Consider the following 16876-nt stretch of genomic DNA (forward strand, 5'->3'; position numbering starts at 1 on the left):
TTTTGTTACTAGTCCATATAGAAATAAGACACTGATGTATTCCCTATATACATAGGGAGAGAATCACCATTTATTCTTTTCAGTACAGCTTTACATTTCAACAGTACCTAGTATCCACAGGGAAACAGTGGGCTCTATGGAAGACGTTCCTGGCTTCCAATCATTCCTTTTTATTTTTGCTCATGTGATATTTTTACTGCAGTGTGATTGCAATCTATAATACAAACATGCTAACTTATTTCTCTTTCTCTTCCAGTGAGTACTGCACCCCAGCCCAAACCAGTAAGTATGGTAACCTTTTTCTTCCTTTATAAGCAAGTGTAAATGTGTGCTGTCTACATACATTCAGGTGTACAGCTTGTTTAAAATTGTTCTATGCTTTTGTTCTATAATACACTAAGTGGTAGGGAATCCCATTTTGAGACCCAAATAGAAGAACTTGAAGTGTGAACAAGTTCAATGTATGACTGTTTACTCAACACACTGAACGTTTAAATTCCTATGTTACAGGTATAGCTAGTCACAGAATGATGTCCAGTAACAGTAGTTGTGCAGTACCAGCTTCTCAAGATCACTAGCATTTTCCAGAGTTCAGTGTTCTTAGAGCATCATCAATCATTAATAGCACACCGCCTCATTAAACATAGTTAAAGTGGCCCAAGTGGGGTGGCGCTTTTAAAAATCAAAGTGATCTTCAGTAATGTCAGCTATTTTGCAGATTTGAATCTGTTCCATGTACTGTGACAAAGCTGTTGCTATGTAATGGGCATTTGGCCTGTGAGAGAGAGGTTGCATCATCACAGTACACATCAAAAACGCCACCAGGATTGACACCTGTCATGGCATTCCCAGTGGATGGTCCCAGGATTGCATGGGTTATGGAGACTGACCTCCTTTCCTTCCTATGAGGATGGATTTCTCAGATCAGGGCTGAAGCCCGTTGGCTTGGCAGTAGGTGAAGGCCTTCCCAGCTGTGAGATCTGTTCTGTGGGTAGACAGGACTTTTCAGTCTCCAGGGTTGTCAGGTGAAAACTTCACACAAGCTCTGAAAGAATTCGCTAAAAACTAAAACCTGACTGTAGCATGGGGTTTTATTGGAATAAATACCAAGCCAGATGTGTGAGAGTTGTCTGCCATTTCCCTGCAGGCTGACAAAATGTCAAAGAATAAGAAAAAAAAATTGAAGAAAAAGCAGAAACGGCAGGCCGAACTACTGGAGAAGCGAATGCAGGAGATAGAGGAGATGGAGAAGGAGGCAAGCCCTGTACAAACACAGCCTGAAGAGCAGGAAGAAGCTCGGAACTCTCTTGAGATGCTCTTAAAAGAGAGCCCACCTGATGAAGGGGTACAAGGAAAGCTGGGTATGGATCCGGAATATCACATGGGCGGTGGGGGGTGTATGTGTGTTTCTTTAAACTGAAGCACAGTAACGTTCCTTCAGCCCACTGTTAAAATAGCAGTGTACATCTCTGCAGCATGTGGTGATCAGGCCTCGAATGCTGGCCACTGATTTGCAGTTGAATTGCCACCGCATTCCACTAACACTGTATCCATGCTATGGATCGTAGTCTACATTGCAAGTGCTGTAGCGTAGACACTTACAATGACGGAAGGCATTTTTCTGTCTCATAGTAAATCCACCCCCCACCCCACCCCAAGACTGTAACGAGATCGGTATAAGAATTCTTCCATTTACCTAGCTTTGTCAACAATGGGGTTAGGTCAACCTAACTATGCCACATGGCGCATGACATTTTGCACAGCCCTGAGCAATGTAGTTAGGTTTACCTACATTTTTAGGTGCAGACCAGGCGGAGGCAATTCCACCATAGCTATGCCAGTATAATGTAGATGCAGTCTACGCTGACAGAAGGGGTTTTTCCATCAGTGTACAAACACCACCTCCCCAAACAACATTCGCTATGCCGACCTGACCCATATTGTAGCTATGTCAGCCAAAGAACACTTCTGTTCATGTAGTGACGTCAGTCAGGAGTTTGGCTCTTTTTTCCCACACCACTGACTGACATGGCTATGTTCACTTAACTTAAGTGTAGACCAAGCCTGAGTCTGAGCAGGGACCAGGAAGTCTAGTGCTGGTAAAAGTGGATTAAAGAAGCATTGCATTCAGCTGTTCTGTGTGAATGTGCTAGATTTTTGGGCTTACTTAAGGTCTTGCAATAGCTGTTACTCGGTCCATGTGTTATGTTTCCCTGTCCCTTAAGAGTCTTCTGATTCTTTTTCTTTTCCCTTTCCTTAGATGAAGTTGCCCATGTACAAGAGCAAACTATCCTAATGGAAGGCAGCATGGGAAAATGCATACCTGAAATCAACTGCAACGGCGTGGTACAGATGACTGCCTTCTCAGACTCCAGCAACCAAGGGTCTGGGAGGCTTGAGGAGGACCTTCATAATGCCAATGACTGTGATGAGCACCCTCTGGCACAGGAAGAGGACGGCTTCCATAGCTGTAATTACAGCCAGCGTAACGGAGACTCAGAGAACAGGTCGCGAGAAGTAATGTCGGACTCATGCGTGCCCTTAATTTCTGAGGTGCTAGATTCCATGGTATATCAGCCAACTTCAAGTGAAGAGCAATCGTTCAGTGAACAGGAGATCAGCCAGTTGCAAGAGAGTATACGTGCAGAGATACCCTCAGAGGATGAGAATGAGAATAATGGGCCATCTGAGAACAAAGGTACCAGAGGACCCTTGTGCAAGAGAGAAACCCTCCCTTTTAGGAGAGCTGTCCTTCGGCGTCTCTAATGTGACATTAATAGGGGGCTTTATATTGGCTGACCTGACTCTGCCTGAGGACATCTTTGAGCCCTGTCCTAACAGCACTCTCCACTCTGGGGATTCCACTGTTGCAACCTTGGGTTGACAGACAGTTATGCCTTTTGATATGATGGATTCCAGAGTGTGTAAACTGCTACCTTGCATTCTCATCAGATTCATTCTGCCCTTCCCTGCTTTAAAAAGCACCCAGTTACTTTCTTTAACAAGTATGTTTGTTTATTATCATAGTCATGCCTTAAATGGGAACATTCCCTCTGCTCCCTCACTCTCGTTCAGATATGTTTCTTGTTTTTAAATATCTGTACATAAAGAACCATATTGTAAATATAGAATTGAGTAAGCGTTCTAGGTTACAGCTTACACACCTCTGGAATCCATGCCTGCTCAACCCAAAGTTGCATCAGATACCTGAACTGGAGTGAGAGAAGAGGGCTGACAGAATATAGGGTATGTAGAAAAGCTTGTATTGACATCTCAGTTTTTGCCGTGACAGGGCCCAAAATTAACTTTCCTTGCAAGGAATTGCTTGGTGTTATTTTTCTAGCATAAGTTCCCTAAGTAATATTCCCTTCCAGAAAGATGCATGCATTTCAACAAAAGTGCAAGTGGGGAGGGATAGATTTGCTAAACTTGTAAGGAGGAAAGTCTTGGTCTGTTACAGGGTTATAACAGAGATAACATACTATAGAACTAGTTTGTTGGCAGATTCTATATAATGGAGAAACATTCTTTAGAGACATACCCAAAGGTTTTGTGGGCTAAACCCCACTTCATCTGATGAAGTGGGTTTTAGCCCACAAAATCTTATGCCCAAATAAATGTATTAGTCTCTAAGGTGCCACAAGTACTCCTCGTTCTTTTTACTGATACAGACTAACACGGTTACCACTCTGAAACCTGTACACAAAGGTGTGACTTGGTATAATTTAAATCACATAGGTCCCTCAGTTAAACCATTTCTCCTTTGAGTCAGGGTCAAGTCAAAAATCTCAGCCCAAAATAGGAAACAGAACAATCCCTGTACTTCTCTGCTAAATTATCTTGTAGCATTACCCCATTAAAATACTACTAGGGAAATGTAGGTGAATGTAAGAGCTAAAAAAGAAATGTAACAAAGTATCAAAACTCATTCATAAAAGTGTCAAAACGCAGCCTGTACTGAGTCTATTGATGCCTCTCTGGATTACTAGACACATCATTTCTCAGAACTGCCTTTCCCAGTGCATTTAGGAATCCTTACTAGATGTAGTTTAATGACTTTTTTCCTCATTTTATTTCTCCAGTATATCCATCTTGGCTTGTTCTAACCGTACACTTTAAACTTTGCAGCCGTTGGCAGTGCTGCTATGGGAAGCGGTGCTTCCATCCGTGGAATGTAACCCTTGTAACTTTAAGGAAGGCTTCCTTAGGCTCTGATAGTGTCTAAAAGACCCTCAACCTATCAGTGCTGCAGGAAGCCTTCTAAATTCTGCTGGTGTCAGCACTGTCAAAGAGCCAGTCTTAATGAAAAACTGTTAAAGCCAAGCTAGCAGAGCTCAGAGAAACAGCCATCTTCCTGCACTTGCACATGCTCTGTTATGCTAGCATTTCAGTGTCTTTATTGTGCAATACAGGGGGAGGAGCTTTTGCACATGTGTATACTGGGCAGAATATACTAATTAGATCAATTGACTATCTTAATGCCCTTCTGGGGGTGCCTGTGGTGTTAACAGATTGACTAGAGTTGATGTCTAGTAGCTAAACTGGGGGATAGTTCTGATCATTGACGCTTATCCTTCCTGCGTAGAATGATGCCTGTGGGGTTTGGGTGGCAGATGGTGGCCCTGTCCATGTGGATTTAATCAGCTGTTGTGCATATTGCATTTAGGAAAATCCACTGCTGGGAATTTTCTCCTTAATCCCCTTGAGCCCAGGAATGCAGATAAGCTCAAAGTGAAGATAGCTGACCTAGGAAATGCCTGCTGGGTGGTAAGTGTAAACCTTTCAGTGTTGAGTGACCAAAGCTACTAATCTGTTTCCAGTTGACTTGGGGGGGGAGGCTGAAGAAGTCAATCTCTATTTACTTAAAAATAAAAGGTGAAAAACGTCTACAGCTCACCTGCAATGTCATGAGGGATAACTTAATCCTTGTATTAAGTTTTAGACAGTCCTTCTGATGTTCCTCTACTGTGCTTTGTTGCAGCTAGTTTTGCAGCCTGTCAAATCATATGCTCTGAGTGAATCATTTCATTTGTGATTCCTGAGCATGTAAGATAGACTGTATAGCTAGTCACAGAATGTTTTGGCCTTTAAAGGCTGTACTGTAGTGCTGCTAAATCTGTTTGAAAACTCAAGCAGGAAAGAACGTCTATTTAAATTATTTTTAATAGCAAAACAGTTTGGAATTGTCTTTACTTCCTTGAAAAGTCCTAAGTTCAGGATCCTCTGTTTTGAATTGCAACTGCTGATAAGGCAATACAATACCCTAGAAGAGCTTTGCTGCTCTGCTTTAGGTAGCTGCTGCCACACACCCTCTAGTAAGGGGGAAGGTTGGACTTCTGAAGTAACTAACAACTGCTTCTCAGTAGTGATTTAAAATAGAAATGTATCTGTCTGGGTATATTAATATAGGTTATTAACTTTGTTTACAAAATGTCATTCACCTGAACTTCGCATTATCATGATTTAGTGTCAACTTGAATCCTCGATCCTCTAGCATTAGCACACAAACTAATAACTGTGAAATACATCCCATTTTTAAACACGGTTCCTAATGTTTAGGCTACACATAGTCTTGTCTGACAGAAGCTGTCAGTGTCTGAGACGTAAAATAGGTTACCTGTCACAAGTCACTTGGTAACATTCATCACACTGTTGTAGTTCAACTTTAAAACTGGTGTTCTCCCCCGTTGCTGCTACTGTTTGCCGTCATCTGAATTGTCAGGCTATTTTGTCTAAGGAAAAATGCCTCTGGCTAGGGCATTTTAATCATTTGTTGAAATTTAAGAAACTGTTTAATTGAGATGTAAAAACCAGTCTGTCATGTTTCATCTACGAGATATCTCTGTAAATAGCACCTCTTTGGTCTTAGCTGAAGGATTCTCTTCCTTTAGAGATTTCAACCAGTTAATAAAGCACCCTTTTATTTATTTATTTTTATTTAGCACAAGCACTTCACTGAGGACATTCAGACAAGGCAGTACCGGTCCCTGGAGGTGCTGATAGGATCTGGGTATAACACCCCTGCTGATATTTGGAGCACAGCCTGTATGGTGAGTTTGGTCATGCAGGGTGGACCCTCAACTTTCAGTGGCTGCGGAGAATTCTGGGAAATTCCAGCATGCTGTGTAATTTGTGGACAACAGAATCATTTTTGCTGGCTCCAGCAAAAATAGCCAGTTAAAGCAAAGCATCCAGCCAGTTTCTAGGGTTGGTAAATCCCATGTGCCCATACCTCAGGCAAACCTTAAACCACCTCAGAGTGGTGCAGCTTATGCGACTCTGCTTCTGTTTATGTTGTGCACAGCATAGTTGTTGCCCTTTGGAAGCCAGCATCCTGTAGCAAAGGATGTGTTGCATATACTGCCTGTAATTTGTGATCATGCTGCATGACATACAAACATATATGCATAATTCTGGAAGACAACCTAGCTGCTTCTCTCCCCACACTGGCTTTACAGCTGCCTTTCTCAGCCTCCAAGTTTCTCTAATGCATCTGGCTTTAAGTCAATATTTTATATATTTGAGACACTGTCATACATCCTAAGTCTTGTTATGAATTGTCTCACATTCTGTGAGTAAGGTTGAGGTGACAAAAAGGCTGTTCTTATGATGACTGGCGAATGTTGGATATAGCACTTATCTTTAATTAAAAAAAAAAACAACACACTTTTGGTGAGGTCTAGCTACTGACTACAAATGTCTCCTTGATTTTTTGCTCCCTTCAGTATTTTATTTTTATTCAGAGCTTGTTTTTGATTGGGAAGCTTAGCAAATACGATTTCATGAGCTCATCCCTGCCTTCTGGAAAGCAAGCTGTGCTTCTGATGAATGAGGCAGAACAGAATGCAATGTGTTTGTTCCCTGTACGGTACTTGTGGTCAATGAAACAACACTGATGTGACTCGGAGTTCCTAACGTGATAGTCTCTAGCTATAATGGCATTTTAAAGAATTTTTTTTTCTTCTCTTCTTTGTCGGTATCTACTTTTTTCTTTGCTTATCTTACATTGACCAGGCACCATATGATTTTGGTTGGTATCTGATTTCATTCCTCATGGGGACACTGATGTGATATCTCTAGAGAGAACTCCCCAGTTGTATTTTCAACATGCTATTTAAAACTAAAGGTTTATAGCGAAGTCCCCATGTTCTGTGTAGCACATTAGACCTAAATGTGGCAGCAACCTCACAATTTGCAGAAGTACCCTTCTAAATTTTCCTTATACAGCCCACAACCTGAGCCAGTTCAGTATAGTGACTCGTTTGTTTTGATTTCTATTTCACACTGCCTTCAGATTTCAGACTCAGTGTATTGTAAATTCTTGTACTGAGGCATAATACATGATATACAAACACAGTTGAAGAGAAGCTGGAGACTGAGACAGTTCACTAAGGGGACTTCAGGGTCTTTGCAATTGAGAGAACATCTGAAGCAGTTTGAGGTTGTGGGATGAGCTCACTATATGTGAATGCCCCTTTTAAAGCAGTTGTTGGTGATTGTTAAATTATATTCCAGATTTAACACCCAATTTTAGTTCAATAAGCCTATTGTTCCAGGCTTTCTGCTGACTCAGGAAGAAAATGGTCAGTTTACACTTTGTTCGCTTTTGGGCATTTTTACAGCCATCAGAACCACAAACTTATTTTATTTATAAATAAAAGCTAAGCTGGGAGAACAGTCTGTGGCAAGAGGATTCTGCAGCATGTTCCATAATCGAAGTATAGAGGGCCCTTAGTACAATTGTCTAAAGACACTAAACAAGTTCTTAAGATATGAACACTGTAGAAAATGCAGCTTCATTCTTAATCAGTAAAAATCTGCAGCACATCAAAAATCTAAAGTTTGGAGGCAGTGTGAAACAAATATAATTTGTGATCAGGACAGCCAGGAAACAGTCTTGCACTGGCTCAGGTTGTGGGCTGCATCGGGAAGATTTAAAAGTTATACAGTGCTGCATAATTCTGGGTCTTCAAATCTAGAAGTAGAGAATTGGAGAAAATGTGCTTGGAAGGTGGTTGAAAAGATCCTTGCACTTGGGAAAAATGGCCTTTTTGGAGGAAGCGCTTTTGAGCTCAAGTATCCTATGAGCTTTTGATAGCTAGCTACCAAAGCAAAGTCCAATCTGGGAGTCAAGCTGGTGAATTCTTGGTTATGTACAGTATTTTTAATAGTTGAACTTCATCTTATTGACACTTCATTTTGCCATGATCCAGATTTGCTTAGTGAGATGATCTTATGAGATACACTAATGGATCTGTCGTAATGTATGGCAGTGGGCAGTGCCTTCATCACAAAAGTTCAGAATAGATCCTAATGTCTTTCTAGGTTTTACAAGTAATTATTTCCCTCTCGCATCCAAAATGCCACATCTACTCTGCAGTACTCATATGTACGTCTAACAGTGACACCTTGAAAACGATTCAATACATTAATTTTTCTTGTTTAGGCCTTTGAACTAGCCACAGGAGACTACCTGTTTGAGCCCCACTCTGGAGAAGACTATTCCCGGGATGAAGGTGAGCCTCTCTAGGCGTCTACCCTTTTAAAACGGAATACCAGCGAAGGGGTTGTTGGGTGTTCCTTGGATGGAGAGAGCTTTCTGTTATGAGTCACTGAAGCAGAGGCTCCTAGCTTGGATACAAGTCTGCTTGTTTGAGTAAAGAAGCCCCATCTTAATTGTACTGAAGGGAAACTTGAGGCTTTAATTTCAGGCACTAAAGAGTAACGGTTCAGTTTCTGTTACTTGATACCTAACAAACACTCCCTTGTCTTTACTTCTGCCTCTTTCACATCTGTTTTAAGATGGGTACCTTCCTGCTCAGAATTAATATGATCTAAACAGCTTTAATCATTTTCCTCTGCTCCTGATCTGCCCCTTGCCTGTTGTAGAATATATACATAATCTCTGATTTAAGATTCTCTATTCCAAATGTGCTTAATTTAAGCTATTGACCCTCTGAGTCAGCATTAGACATGGATTAAAGACCTAGTAGTACCTCCACAAACACAAATGACACTATTTATAATATAAATACCTCTTGATTAGTGCTTTTCGTCTGTGGATCTCCATGTGTAAATCCCTTTATCCTCACTGATAGGGAAACTGAGACAGAGAGGGAAAGTGACTTTCCCAATAGCACACAGCAGGCCAGGGGTAGAGCAGGGAATAGAATACAAGTTGTCTGAGTACACTTGCCTCTAGACCAAGTTGTCTCAAAGAAAGGTAAATGAAGTGACCATCTCTAAATGTTAGAAACATGCTATAGTAACAAGTGGAAAATTTTACATATAAATAAGCAGTGTAATGGGAACTTTGGCTAATAGCTAATCAGAGTGTAGCCTTTCCTAGTGTTACCTTAACTTTCTCTTGCCCATTTTAGAATATACAGGTAATGAATGTGCTGCTGAGCTATATCTGGCCTGTGTCCATTTTAGAGCTCTGAATTTTGAGGAGACAGTATAAGGCTTTGTTCAGAAGTACAATTTATTAAAAAACGAAGCTTTGTCTAGTAAGATGCTCAGCACCACACCTGTACCATTAATCATGGATAGTTTCATTGACAGCTATTGGCTTTGTTTCACACTTTAGACAGACCTTACATGAGCAGTGGAATTAGCTAATATTTCATTCCATTTCCCAGTAGCTTAGACATAAAGAACATTTCTTGTGCCTCTGCCACTTGGTTCCGGCTCTCTGTAGCCATTTGCTCTGTACTGCATACACTGAAGAAATAACTCACGTTATTGTGTAACTTGGTCACTTTCTCTCAATGGACTTGTAAAGAATTCATGGTGCAGCTGCTATTTTTGTCACTTTAGTACCTATCAGTAAAACTCCTTAGGAGTAGTAATTTCTTAAAATCCATGTTTAGTTTAACAAGTAAACGTCATTTCACATTCTTGTAGCAAGTTGGATTTGTTTTTCTGCATTTCTTGGGTTGGTCCGAATGTCTCTGAATTGGTTGAGGCATCTAGTTACACCAGTAAATTCCCTTGACACCTCTAATGGGTGCAGTCTGTATGTGGAAAAGCACCATCACATCACACAGCTGGTGTGTGTAATATATATAAATCCCCCTGATCTAGGAGTCTCCGAGTAGTCTTAGTAGGCATTGGAAAAATGCCAAATCTGCTTCAGTGACAGACCCTCTTCCAAACATTCAAGAGCACAGTTTTCCAGGGGGGAAAGTTTGCTTGGATCAAGTTGAGAAATTTCATGCTAGCCTCTTCTCATGAAATTTTGAGCCCAGTTCAGTAGTCAGGGGTTCTGATAAGCACTCCAAAGATCACAAGCTTTTTATCTGGACTGCGGGTTTTTTGGTTATCTCATAACTGCAGTTTATAAAGTGGTCAATTTATATCTGCTCCTTACTTTTTCTCTTTTTTCACCCTGAATATAGTCTTGTTTAAAAGTCACCGGCAGAGGGAAACATGTTGCTTTTTTATTCTTTATAGTGTATAAAGGCCTCAGAGGTGTTTAGAAATGTTCTGCTTGTTGTACATTATAAATATCAGATCTTGTCTACTCTGGTTAGGGTTGATTAGGGTTTTTCGTTTGCTGCAGGACTTTTCAGGCAGATAGAAAGCTAGTGAGATTACATTAGTTGTATTAACAGTAGAGTGTAGAGGCTCCAAAAAAGGTCCGGCCTCTTTGTGCTACCACGTAATATACGTAGCATGCATGGTGAGAGTTCCTGAAGCACTTACAACTTGAATAGTCAAGGATGGAAGAGGAAGCAGAGATGTAGTGACTTGCCTGTGGCACATGATTGTCTTGTCTCCTGTGGGCTGTAATACTTTGGTCTAAATTACATTGTTGGGTTTAGTGCGTGAGTGTAGGTAGCCTGTGATCTACAGGAGGCCAGACTAGATCTCTTCTGGCTTAAACGCTGACACTGGCAAAGCAGTTCAGTGACAGAACTGAGAGCAAACCTAATTCTCAGTCTCAGCCTAGTGCCTTATCCTAGCCCACGCTGCTGTCCGTCACAGGACTGAAATCAGAGCAGTGTGAACTGAAAATGTTTTAGTTTCTGTTTCAAATTGGTTTCAACTCAAATTTCAAACACTTTGAGGAAAAGCTCTCAACCTTCAGGCACCCATGTCTCTTCAGTTGAGGGGTGAGTGCCTCCAGTGTAATTCTTTGGATTCTGAGGAATCCTCCAGCATAACTGAGACACCAAACTAGATATTCCTGATATTTCTAAGTGTAAAACACTTGCCCTTTATACATCATAAAGTTAAAATTCCTTCCCCTTCAGCAGATCACCTCTAAACAACTCCTCTGTCCCACAAGGTTGTTGTCGAAATAAGCCTTTTACAGCCACTTGTCCTTTCTCCCATCTTTCTGTCCCTTTTATTTTACTCTTCTTCCCCTTCTGTTTTAGACCACATTGCGCATATTGTAGAGCTGCTAGGCAGAATTCCACGGCACTTTGCCCTATGTGGGAAATATTCACAGGAGCTCTTCGATCACAGAGGTAGTATTTTCCCCCCCCACCCTTTCCTCCTCCAGGCACCAGGGATGCAGACAATCAGGAGACGGAGCATCCACACCAGTTTTTTGTTCCACACCAGCCCACCTATCAATGGAGACTAGGGTTCCCCAGGTCCCTGAGTTCCTAGAGTGTTGGGAACTACAAGCCAAGGATTCTCCTAGTGGAGGAATCGAACTCTGGACTTCATCCGTTCCCTCCCAGTTAGTGAAGAAAACAAGAATGACAAGTTTTCCAAATGGAGGTGTGCATGCTGCTCTCTCTGTCGGTATCCAGAGCTGTTGCTCTGTATGGAGTGCCTTGTATTGATCTGTTATGTATGTCTCTCTTCTTTCTGAAATGTTTTGGAACACACAGATCACATTGCATTGATCATAGAACTTCTGGGGAAAATACCTCGCAAGCTCATTGTGGCAGGAAAATATTCCAAGGAGTTTTTCACCAAAAAAGGTAAAAGGAAACAGCAAGTTTTTTCTAGGAGTGCCCTAATGCCTGTTGCTGGAACTACCAGGTAACTATATAGACCACAGCAAAGCCATAATCTTAAATCTTCTGGCTGCTGCACCAAAGATTCCCACAGGACCAAAGTGCAGCTCTGTATGTGTGTTCTTATCTGGCTACTGAGTGCATACCGATGCTCCTCATCTCAGCCATAAGCAGGTTGGAGAGCACTGCTGTGGTCAGCTTTGTGGGCTGATTTGGCATCAGTCAGTCCGTTTTTATCAAGTAATGGCTTTAACATGCTTTTGAGTTCCTTTGTCTAGACAGCTTTGCTCAGCTCCTGGCCTAGTAATCTAATTCTACCAGAGCAGCAGTACCCTGTGGTCATGAATATTGAGAGATGCTGTTTCAAACCCCAAAGATTGTTCTTCCATGGATTTCTGAAATGATACAACACTATTTGAGGAAGCAATACTCTGCTGAGCAATAGGAAACTGGCAGAATTGTATTAGCCAGGCCGAGACTCTCTTAACAAGGGTAATACTTTTCTGGCATGATGAGGGCTTTTTAAAACTATGTACTGGTTAAAATGCATCAGTCTTCTCTCCTTTGGGCAGAGCATGAGGACTGAAGTGTTTTGTTCTCTGTGCTGTCAGGCAGCCTTCACATTTAGCAGTCTGAACGGGAAGCACCTGTCTGCTACATGCAGAACCTCTCCCCTCAGACTGGTTCTGAGTGTCTGCAAGTCAGTACAAGTAGTGAGTGGCCTTGTGTTAGTGTGTTTTTTGTTTTTGTTTTTTTTCAGTTATAGTGACTAATCATGTTGTATGGAAACCATGGGGCAGAAGTAGGAGGAGAGAGATGGGACCTTCTTGCAAGTACCTCTTCTAAAACTGGCTAAAAGGGCAGCTTTATAAAGAGGGAAACTTGGGTGGTTAAAATTCAACCCTTTACGCCCGTAGACAGCATTTACCAAAGAAATACTGGAGTCGTGATACCTACTTGGAGTAACTTGGTAAGCCACTCTGGTACCATTGGTGACTTACTGCTGATGTCTTTTTTTTTCTTCTTCTTCAGGGGATCTGAAACACATCACCAAACTGAAGCCCTGGGGCCTTTTTGAAGTTCTGGTGGAGAAATATGAGTGGTCCCAAGATGAGGCAGCTGCATTCACAGACTTCTTATTACCTATGCTGGAGCTGATTCCAGAGAAACGAGCTACAGCAGCTGAGTGTCTCAGGCACCCCTGGCTTAACTCCTAGGGCTTCAACGCAACACCACAGCCCTACACTCTGGTTTACAGTATAGCATACGTACACCCAGCTGTTCCAGCTGCCCCTCCCCAGATCCATTTTTTTCCTCTTGTTCCTTTTCAGTGTGAAGCTATTCCTCCAAGGCTTCCGAGATTTTAGATAAATTTAACCTGTTCAGTTGAGTTTGCTTATTTGATTAAGCGGAGACTCTTCTCAGCCAGTGGGCATCCTGTGAGCTTTGCCTTGATTGGGCTTTGCCAAAGATTAATTGACTGACTGGAATACAAAGTTGCCCCTGAGTCTCTTACCTGTTAGTGTAGGCGTGAGCTGATCTGCATTAGTGTATGCTCCCTTAACTAAATTACACCCATGAAGGGGATATGAAGATCTGTGACTCCATCCTTAGCTCACTGACTCTGGGAGTCAATTTTCCACTGCAGGTCGAGTAGCTAGCAGGAGGATGAGAAATGGCAGATTGGTACCTGGGTGATAACTCCATGTGGAACAGCTAACTTGAAATCCTCCACCCATCCCTAGGTGTCTGTGTTTCTTGGGTGACTTCTTTCCAGTCAAATAATTTCTTTAGTTTTAGCCACTGAATCCAATGAAAAGCTGTATCTAAAAACTATTTTTAATACCATTATTTTTCCCCAGTGTTCAGATTAGTTTCTGAATTCAGTGAAACCTGCTACGCTCCCTCAAATGCCTGAACCCTTGGACTAAAATGTCACATGGAAAATAAAAAAGCAAAAGCTGGAACTGGTTAAATGCACAATCTTCAGAATAGATGTGTGCTTGCTTTGCTGGCAGAGTGGTAGTTGGGCTGCAGGCAACTCTTCCTAGACATTTGAGTGAGCTGTATTTCTCCCCCCCCCACCCCCATACTGGCACTTCCTTTGCCTTGCCTGAAGTTGTCATTGCATCAGTGAGCAGTTGGTATTCAGTCTGGAAGATGGGATGTACTTTTTTATTTTGACCATTCAGTTGCGAAGAGGGGCTGGTGGTATCTGTGTGTCACAGCCACACTGTGTTCCCTGACTTCGAAACACCACATTTCCAAAGCTTAATGTAAAGATTTCTACTGTTAGCTTGCCTTAGGTGCTGGCCTTTAGAAGCAACTTCCCCAGATGGGATTGCCTGTTATTTTCTGAGACGACTGAGTACTTGGGGATTAACACAAGGACAAGTGAACTACATGGTTTGGCTTTTTCCTGTAGACATAGTCAGCTTCTGTTTCCTAGAATCACCCCAAAAATGGGTGTCCCAGGAGAATATTATATAAGGTTTTTAAACTTCTCAGAGAGGGCTGGGTGTAAAGGAGGTTTGTGGGGGCAGTTATTTTAATTCAAAGTTAAAGCATTGTAGTGTTTGCTAGTTTTACGATGCGTCTCTCCTAGGCTTTCCTAAGTGATTACAGATTCATTGCGTCCTACTCTAAAGCAAGGTTTTGGCAGGGTAGGGACTTGAACAGCCCTTCCTCACCATGGACCAAACAGACCTTTGGGATCAAGAAATTCTCAGAGGACAGAAGCTGCCTCAGGACTCTGGAACTCCCAGAAGGCCAAGAAGGCACTATTTGAGACAGTAACACCAAAGCTGCCAGTGAGGCTGTTACATGTCACTCGTGAATGTGTGTGTATGTTTGAGATCTCAGTTTATAACAACCTTCCATCCACAAAAGCTGGTGTCCTTATTTAATCCACTTTAAAGGTATAACCATCTTGCCCTATATTTTCTTGCTTGTCCAGTCTACCACCGACTGGGCCATTGATGAAATCCATGCTGCATGTCCATTTAGGGGTTCTTAAGTCAGGTTCTCTATGCATAATCTAAGATTAAAGGAAATAAATATACCAAAACAGTTTAAAACTGCTGAATGATTTTCCTGCAATCTGGAATTCCTTCCCTCAGCTCCAAGAGTCGCTTCTTTTTCTGTTGCAAAGGGATTACAGACAGGACTGGACTGTGTATTACTTACCTTCTGTTTTAATACTGTGAAGACTTTTTGGCAGGGTGAATGGAACTTCTGGTGCCACCACTAGAGCTCACTCTGCTCGTGCACTTCTGCAACCTGGCTGACCTAAAGGAATGAGATACTCATAGAGGGGTCTGCACATTAGGTATCTGTTCCCCCATCACCGCCAGAAGAGGACTTTTTCCTCTATCTCAGTAAAAGAGCCAGCTTGTGGGTTGAAGACACATAGAGGCAGCTGTCAAGATTCAGTCTTGTCCCTTGTGCTCGCTCACTTGGGGTTCACTAAACTTCCAAATTGCCATAAAGTGCTCACTAAAGGATTTGTACTCGCTGTGTTCGTCTAAAACCTGAAGGAAAATACATTTTTATTCTTTCTACTTGAGTGCATTGTCTTTTCTTTGTAAATGCCGTACAATAAAACAGATTATTTAATAACCCACATCTATTCTATTCCTGATATGTTCCCTTGGTAACTTGTTCCTTCAGAGCCATTGTCTGTCCATTAATTTTTGTATTCTGCTAGAGTAGGGAGCCCAGGGTTAACGCATTTAGTCTTGAGACCCCCCATTCACATGTAGTGTTGTGTGATCTAGGCAGATAAAATCTTTATTTTGCTAGCTTCTGAAATAGAAAACATGAAGATGTAGCTATAATAGTTGTCTCCTTTAAATAGCCGTGTGCCCAACTTTGCCACAGTTTTCCATTTAATAGTCCTGTTATCAGTCCCTAATAGGGAGCCTTCACTGAGGCATATAGAGATTTCCTTACTGTTATACAGGTTCTCAAATTTCATTTCACCCTGACCCCCTTTTGACAATAAAAATTACTACATGACCTCAGGAGTGGGGACCAAAGCCTGAGCCCCACCACCCTGGGCCAAGGAGGCCAAAATCTGAGCCCTGTTGCCAGGGGTGGGTGTATCCTAAAGCCCAAGGGCTTCAGCCCTAGGAAGGGGGCCTGTAACCTGAGTCCTGCCACAGCTGAAGCTGTTGGGCTTTGGCCCTGGGTACTGGGGCTCAGGCTTGGTCCTGTGCCCCAGCATGTCTAAAATGGGGTTGTGACCCACTGTTTGAGAACCCCTGCAGTAAAAGGAGCATGAAATTGGAAGATCAGGGTGCAGCCTTGCTGGAACTGACCTGATTTCTAGCAGCCATAAGGAAACAAACCTTAAGTTCTACTTAGCTATGTAAATTTTGGATTTAGAGCAGGTAGTGCTGTCTTTAAGATCCCCATATCAGAAGAGTATCAGAGGGGTAGCTGTGTTAGTCTGGATCTGTAAAAGCAGCAAAGAAGCCTGTGGCATCGTATAGACTAACAGACGTTTTGGAGCATGAGCTTTCGTGGGTGAGTACATCCACTACATGCATCCGACGAAGTGGGTATTCACCCACGAAAGCTCATGCTCCAAAATGTCTGTTAGTCTATAAGGTGCCAGAGGACTCTTTGCTGCTTTTACATATCAGAAGAGATCACATTCTGCAGATTGCACAGGAGTGTGAATATGCAGAAGACTACTGCAGGTGGGTGTTCCATGGTGTGACATGAACTGGTAACTAAAGCAGGTAAATGCAGTAATAATGTGAATTGAACTGATTGTGAGTGACACCATCTGCTCTAGTGAATATGATCGGAATTGCCTGCTATGTCATGCTGGAGCCCAGCAGATTTGTGCCAGAAAAGAGGCTTCATCATGATTTGCCTTTAATGTATGTGAG

At 42.1% G+C, this 16876-nt stretch overlaps 1 protein-coding gene across 5 annotated transcripts in view; it reads left to right on the forward strand.

Moving 5' to 3' along the window:
• Window positions 1-15600, forward strand: part of SRPK1 (SRSF protein kinase 1) — a 46715-nt gene extending 31115 nt beyond the window's left edge. The window contains exons 9-18 of one of the 5 annotated variants that reach the window (XM_039536579.1): window positions 257-282; window positions 1148-1361; window positions 2261-2698; window positions 4667-4767; window positions 5943-6050; window positions 8447-8516; window positions 11385-11477; window positions 11557-11736; window positions 11850-11942; window positions 13011-15600. In XM_039536579.1, the coding sequence (XP_039392513.1) occupies window positions 257-282; window positions 1148-1361; window positions 2261-2698; window positions 4667-4767; window positions 5943-6050; window positions 8447-8516; window positions 11385-11477; window positions 11557-11736; window positions 11850-11942; window positions 13011-13195 (1508 nt within the window). In that variant the 3' untranslated portion in view covers window positions 13196-15600. Of the gene's footprint in view, window positions 1-256; window positions 283-1147; window positions 1362-2260; window positions 2699-4666; window positions 4768-5942; window positions 6051-8446; window positions 8517-11384; window positions 11478-11512; window positions 11737-11849; window positions 11943-13010 lie in introns of those variants that run through there. The other 4 variants (XM_039536580.1, XM_039536581.1, XR_005597934.1 and 1 more) reach the window with 4 other exon arrangements.
• The last annotated feature ends 1276 nt before the right edge of the window (window positions 15601-16876 follow it).

The sequence above is a fragment of the Mauremys reevesii genome, linkage group 4, assembly GCF_016161935.1.
Source record: "Mauremys reevesii isolate NIE-2019 linkage group 4, ASM1616193v1, whole genome shotgun sequence".
Lineage (NCBI taxonomy): Eukaryota > Metazoa > Chordata > Testudines > Geoemydidae > Mauremys > Mauremys reevesii.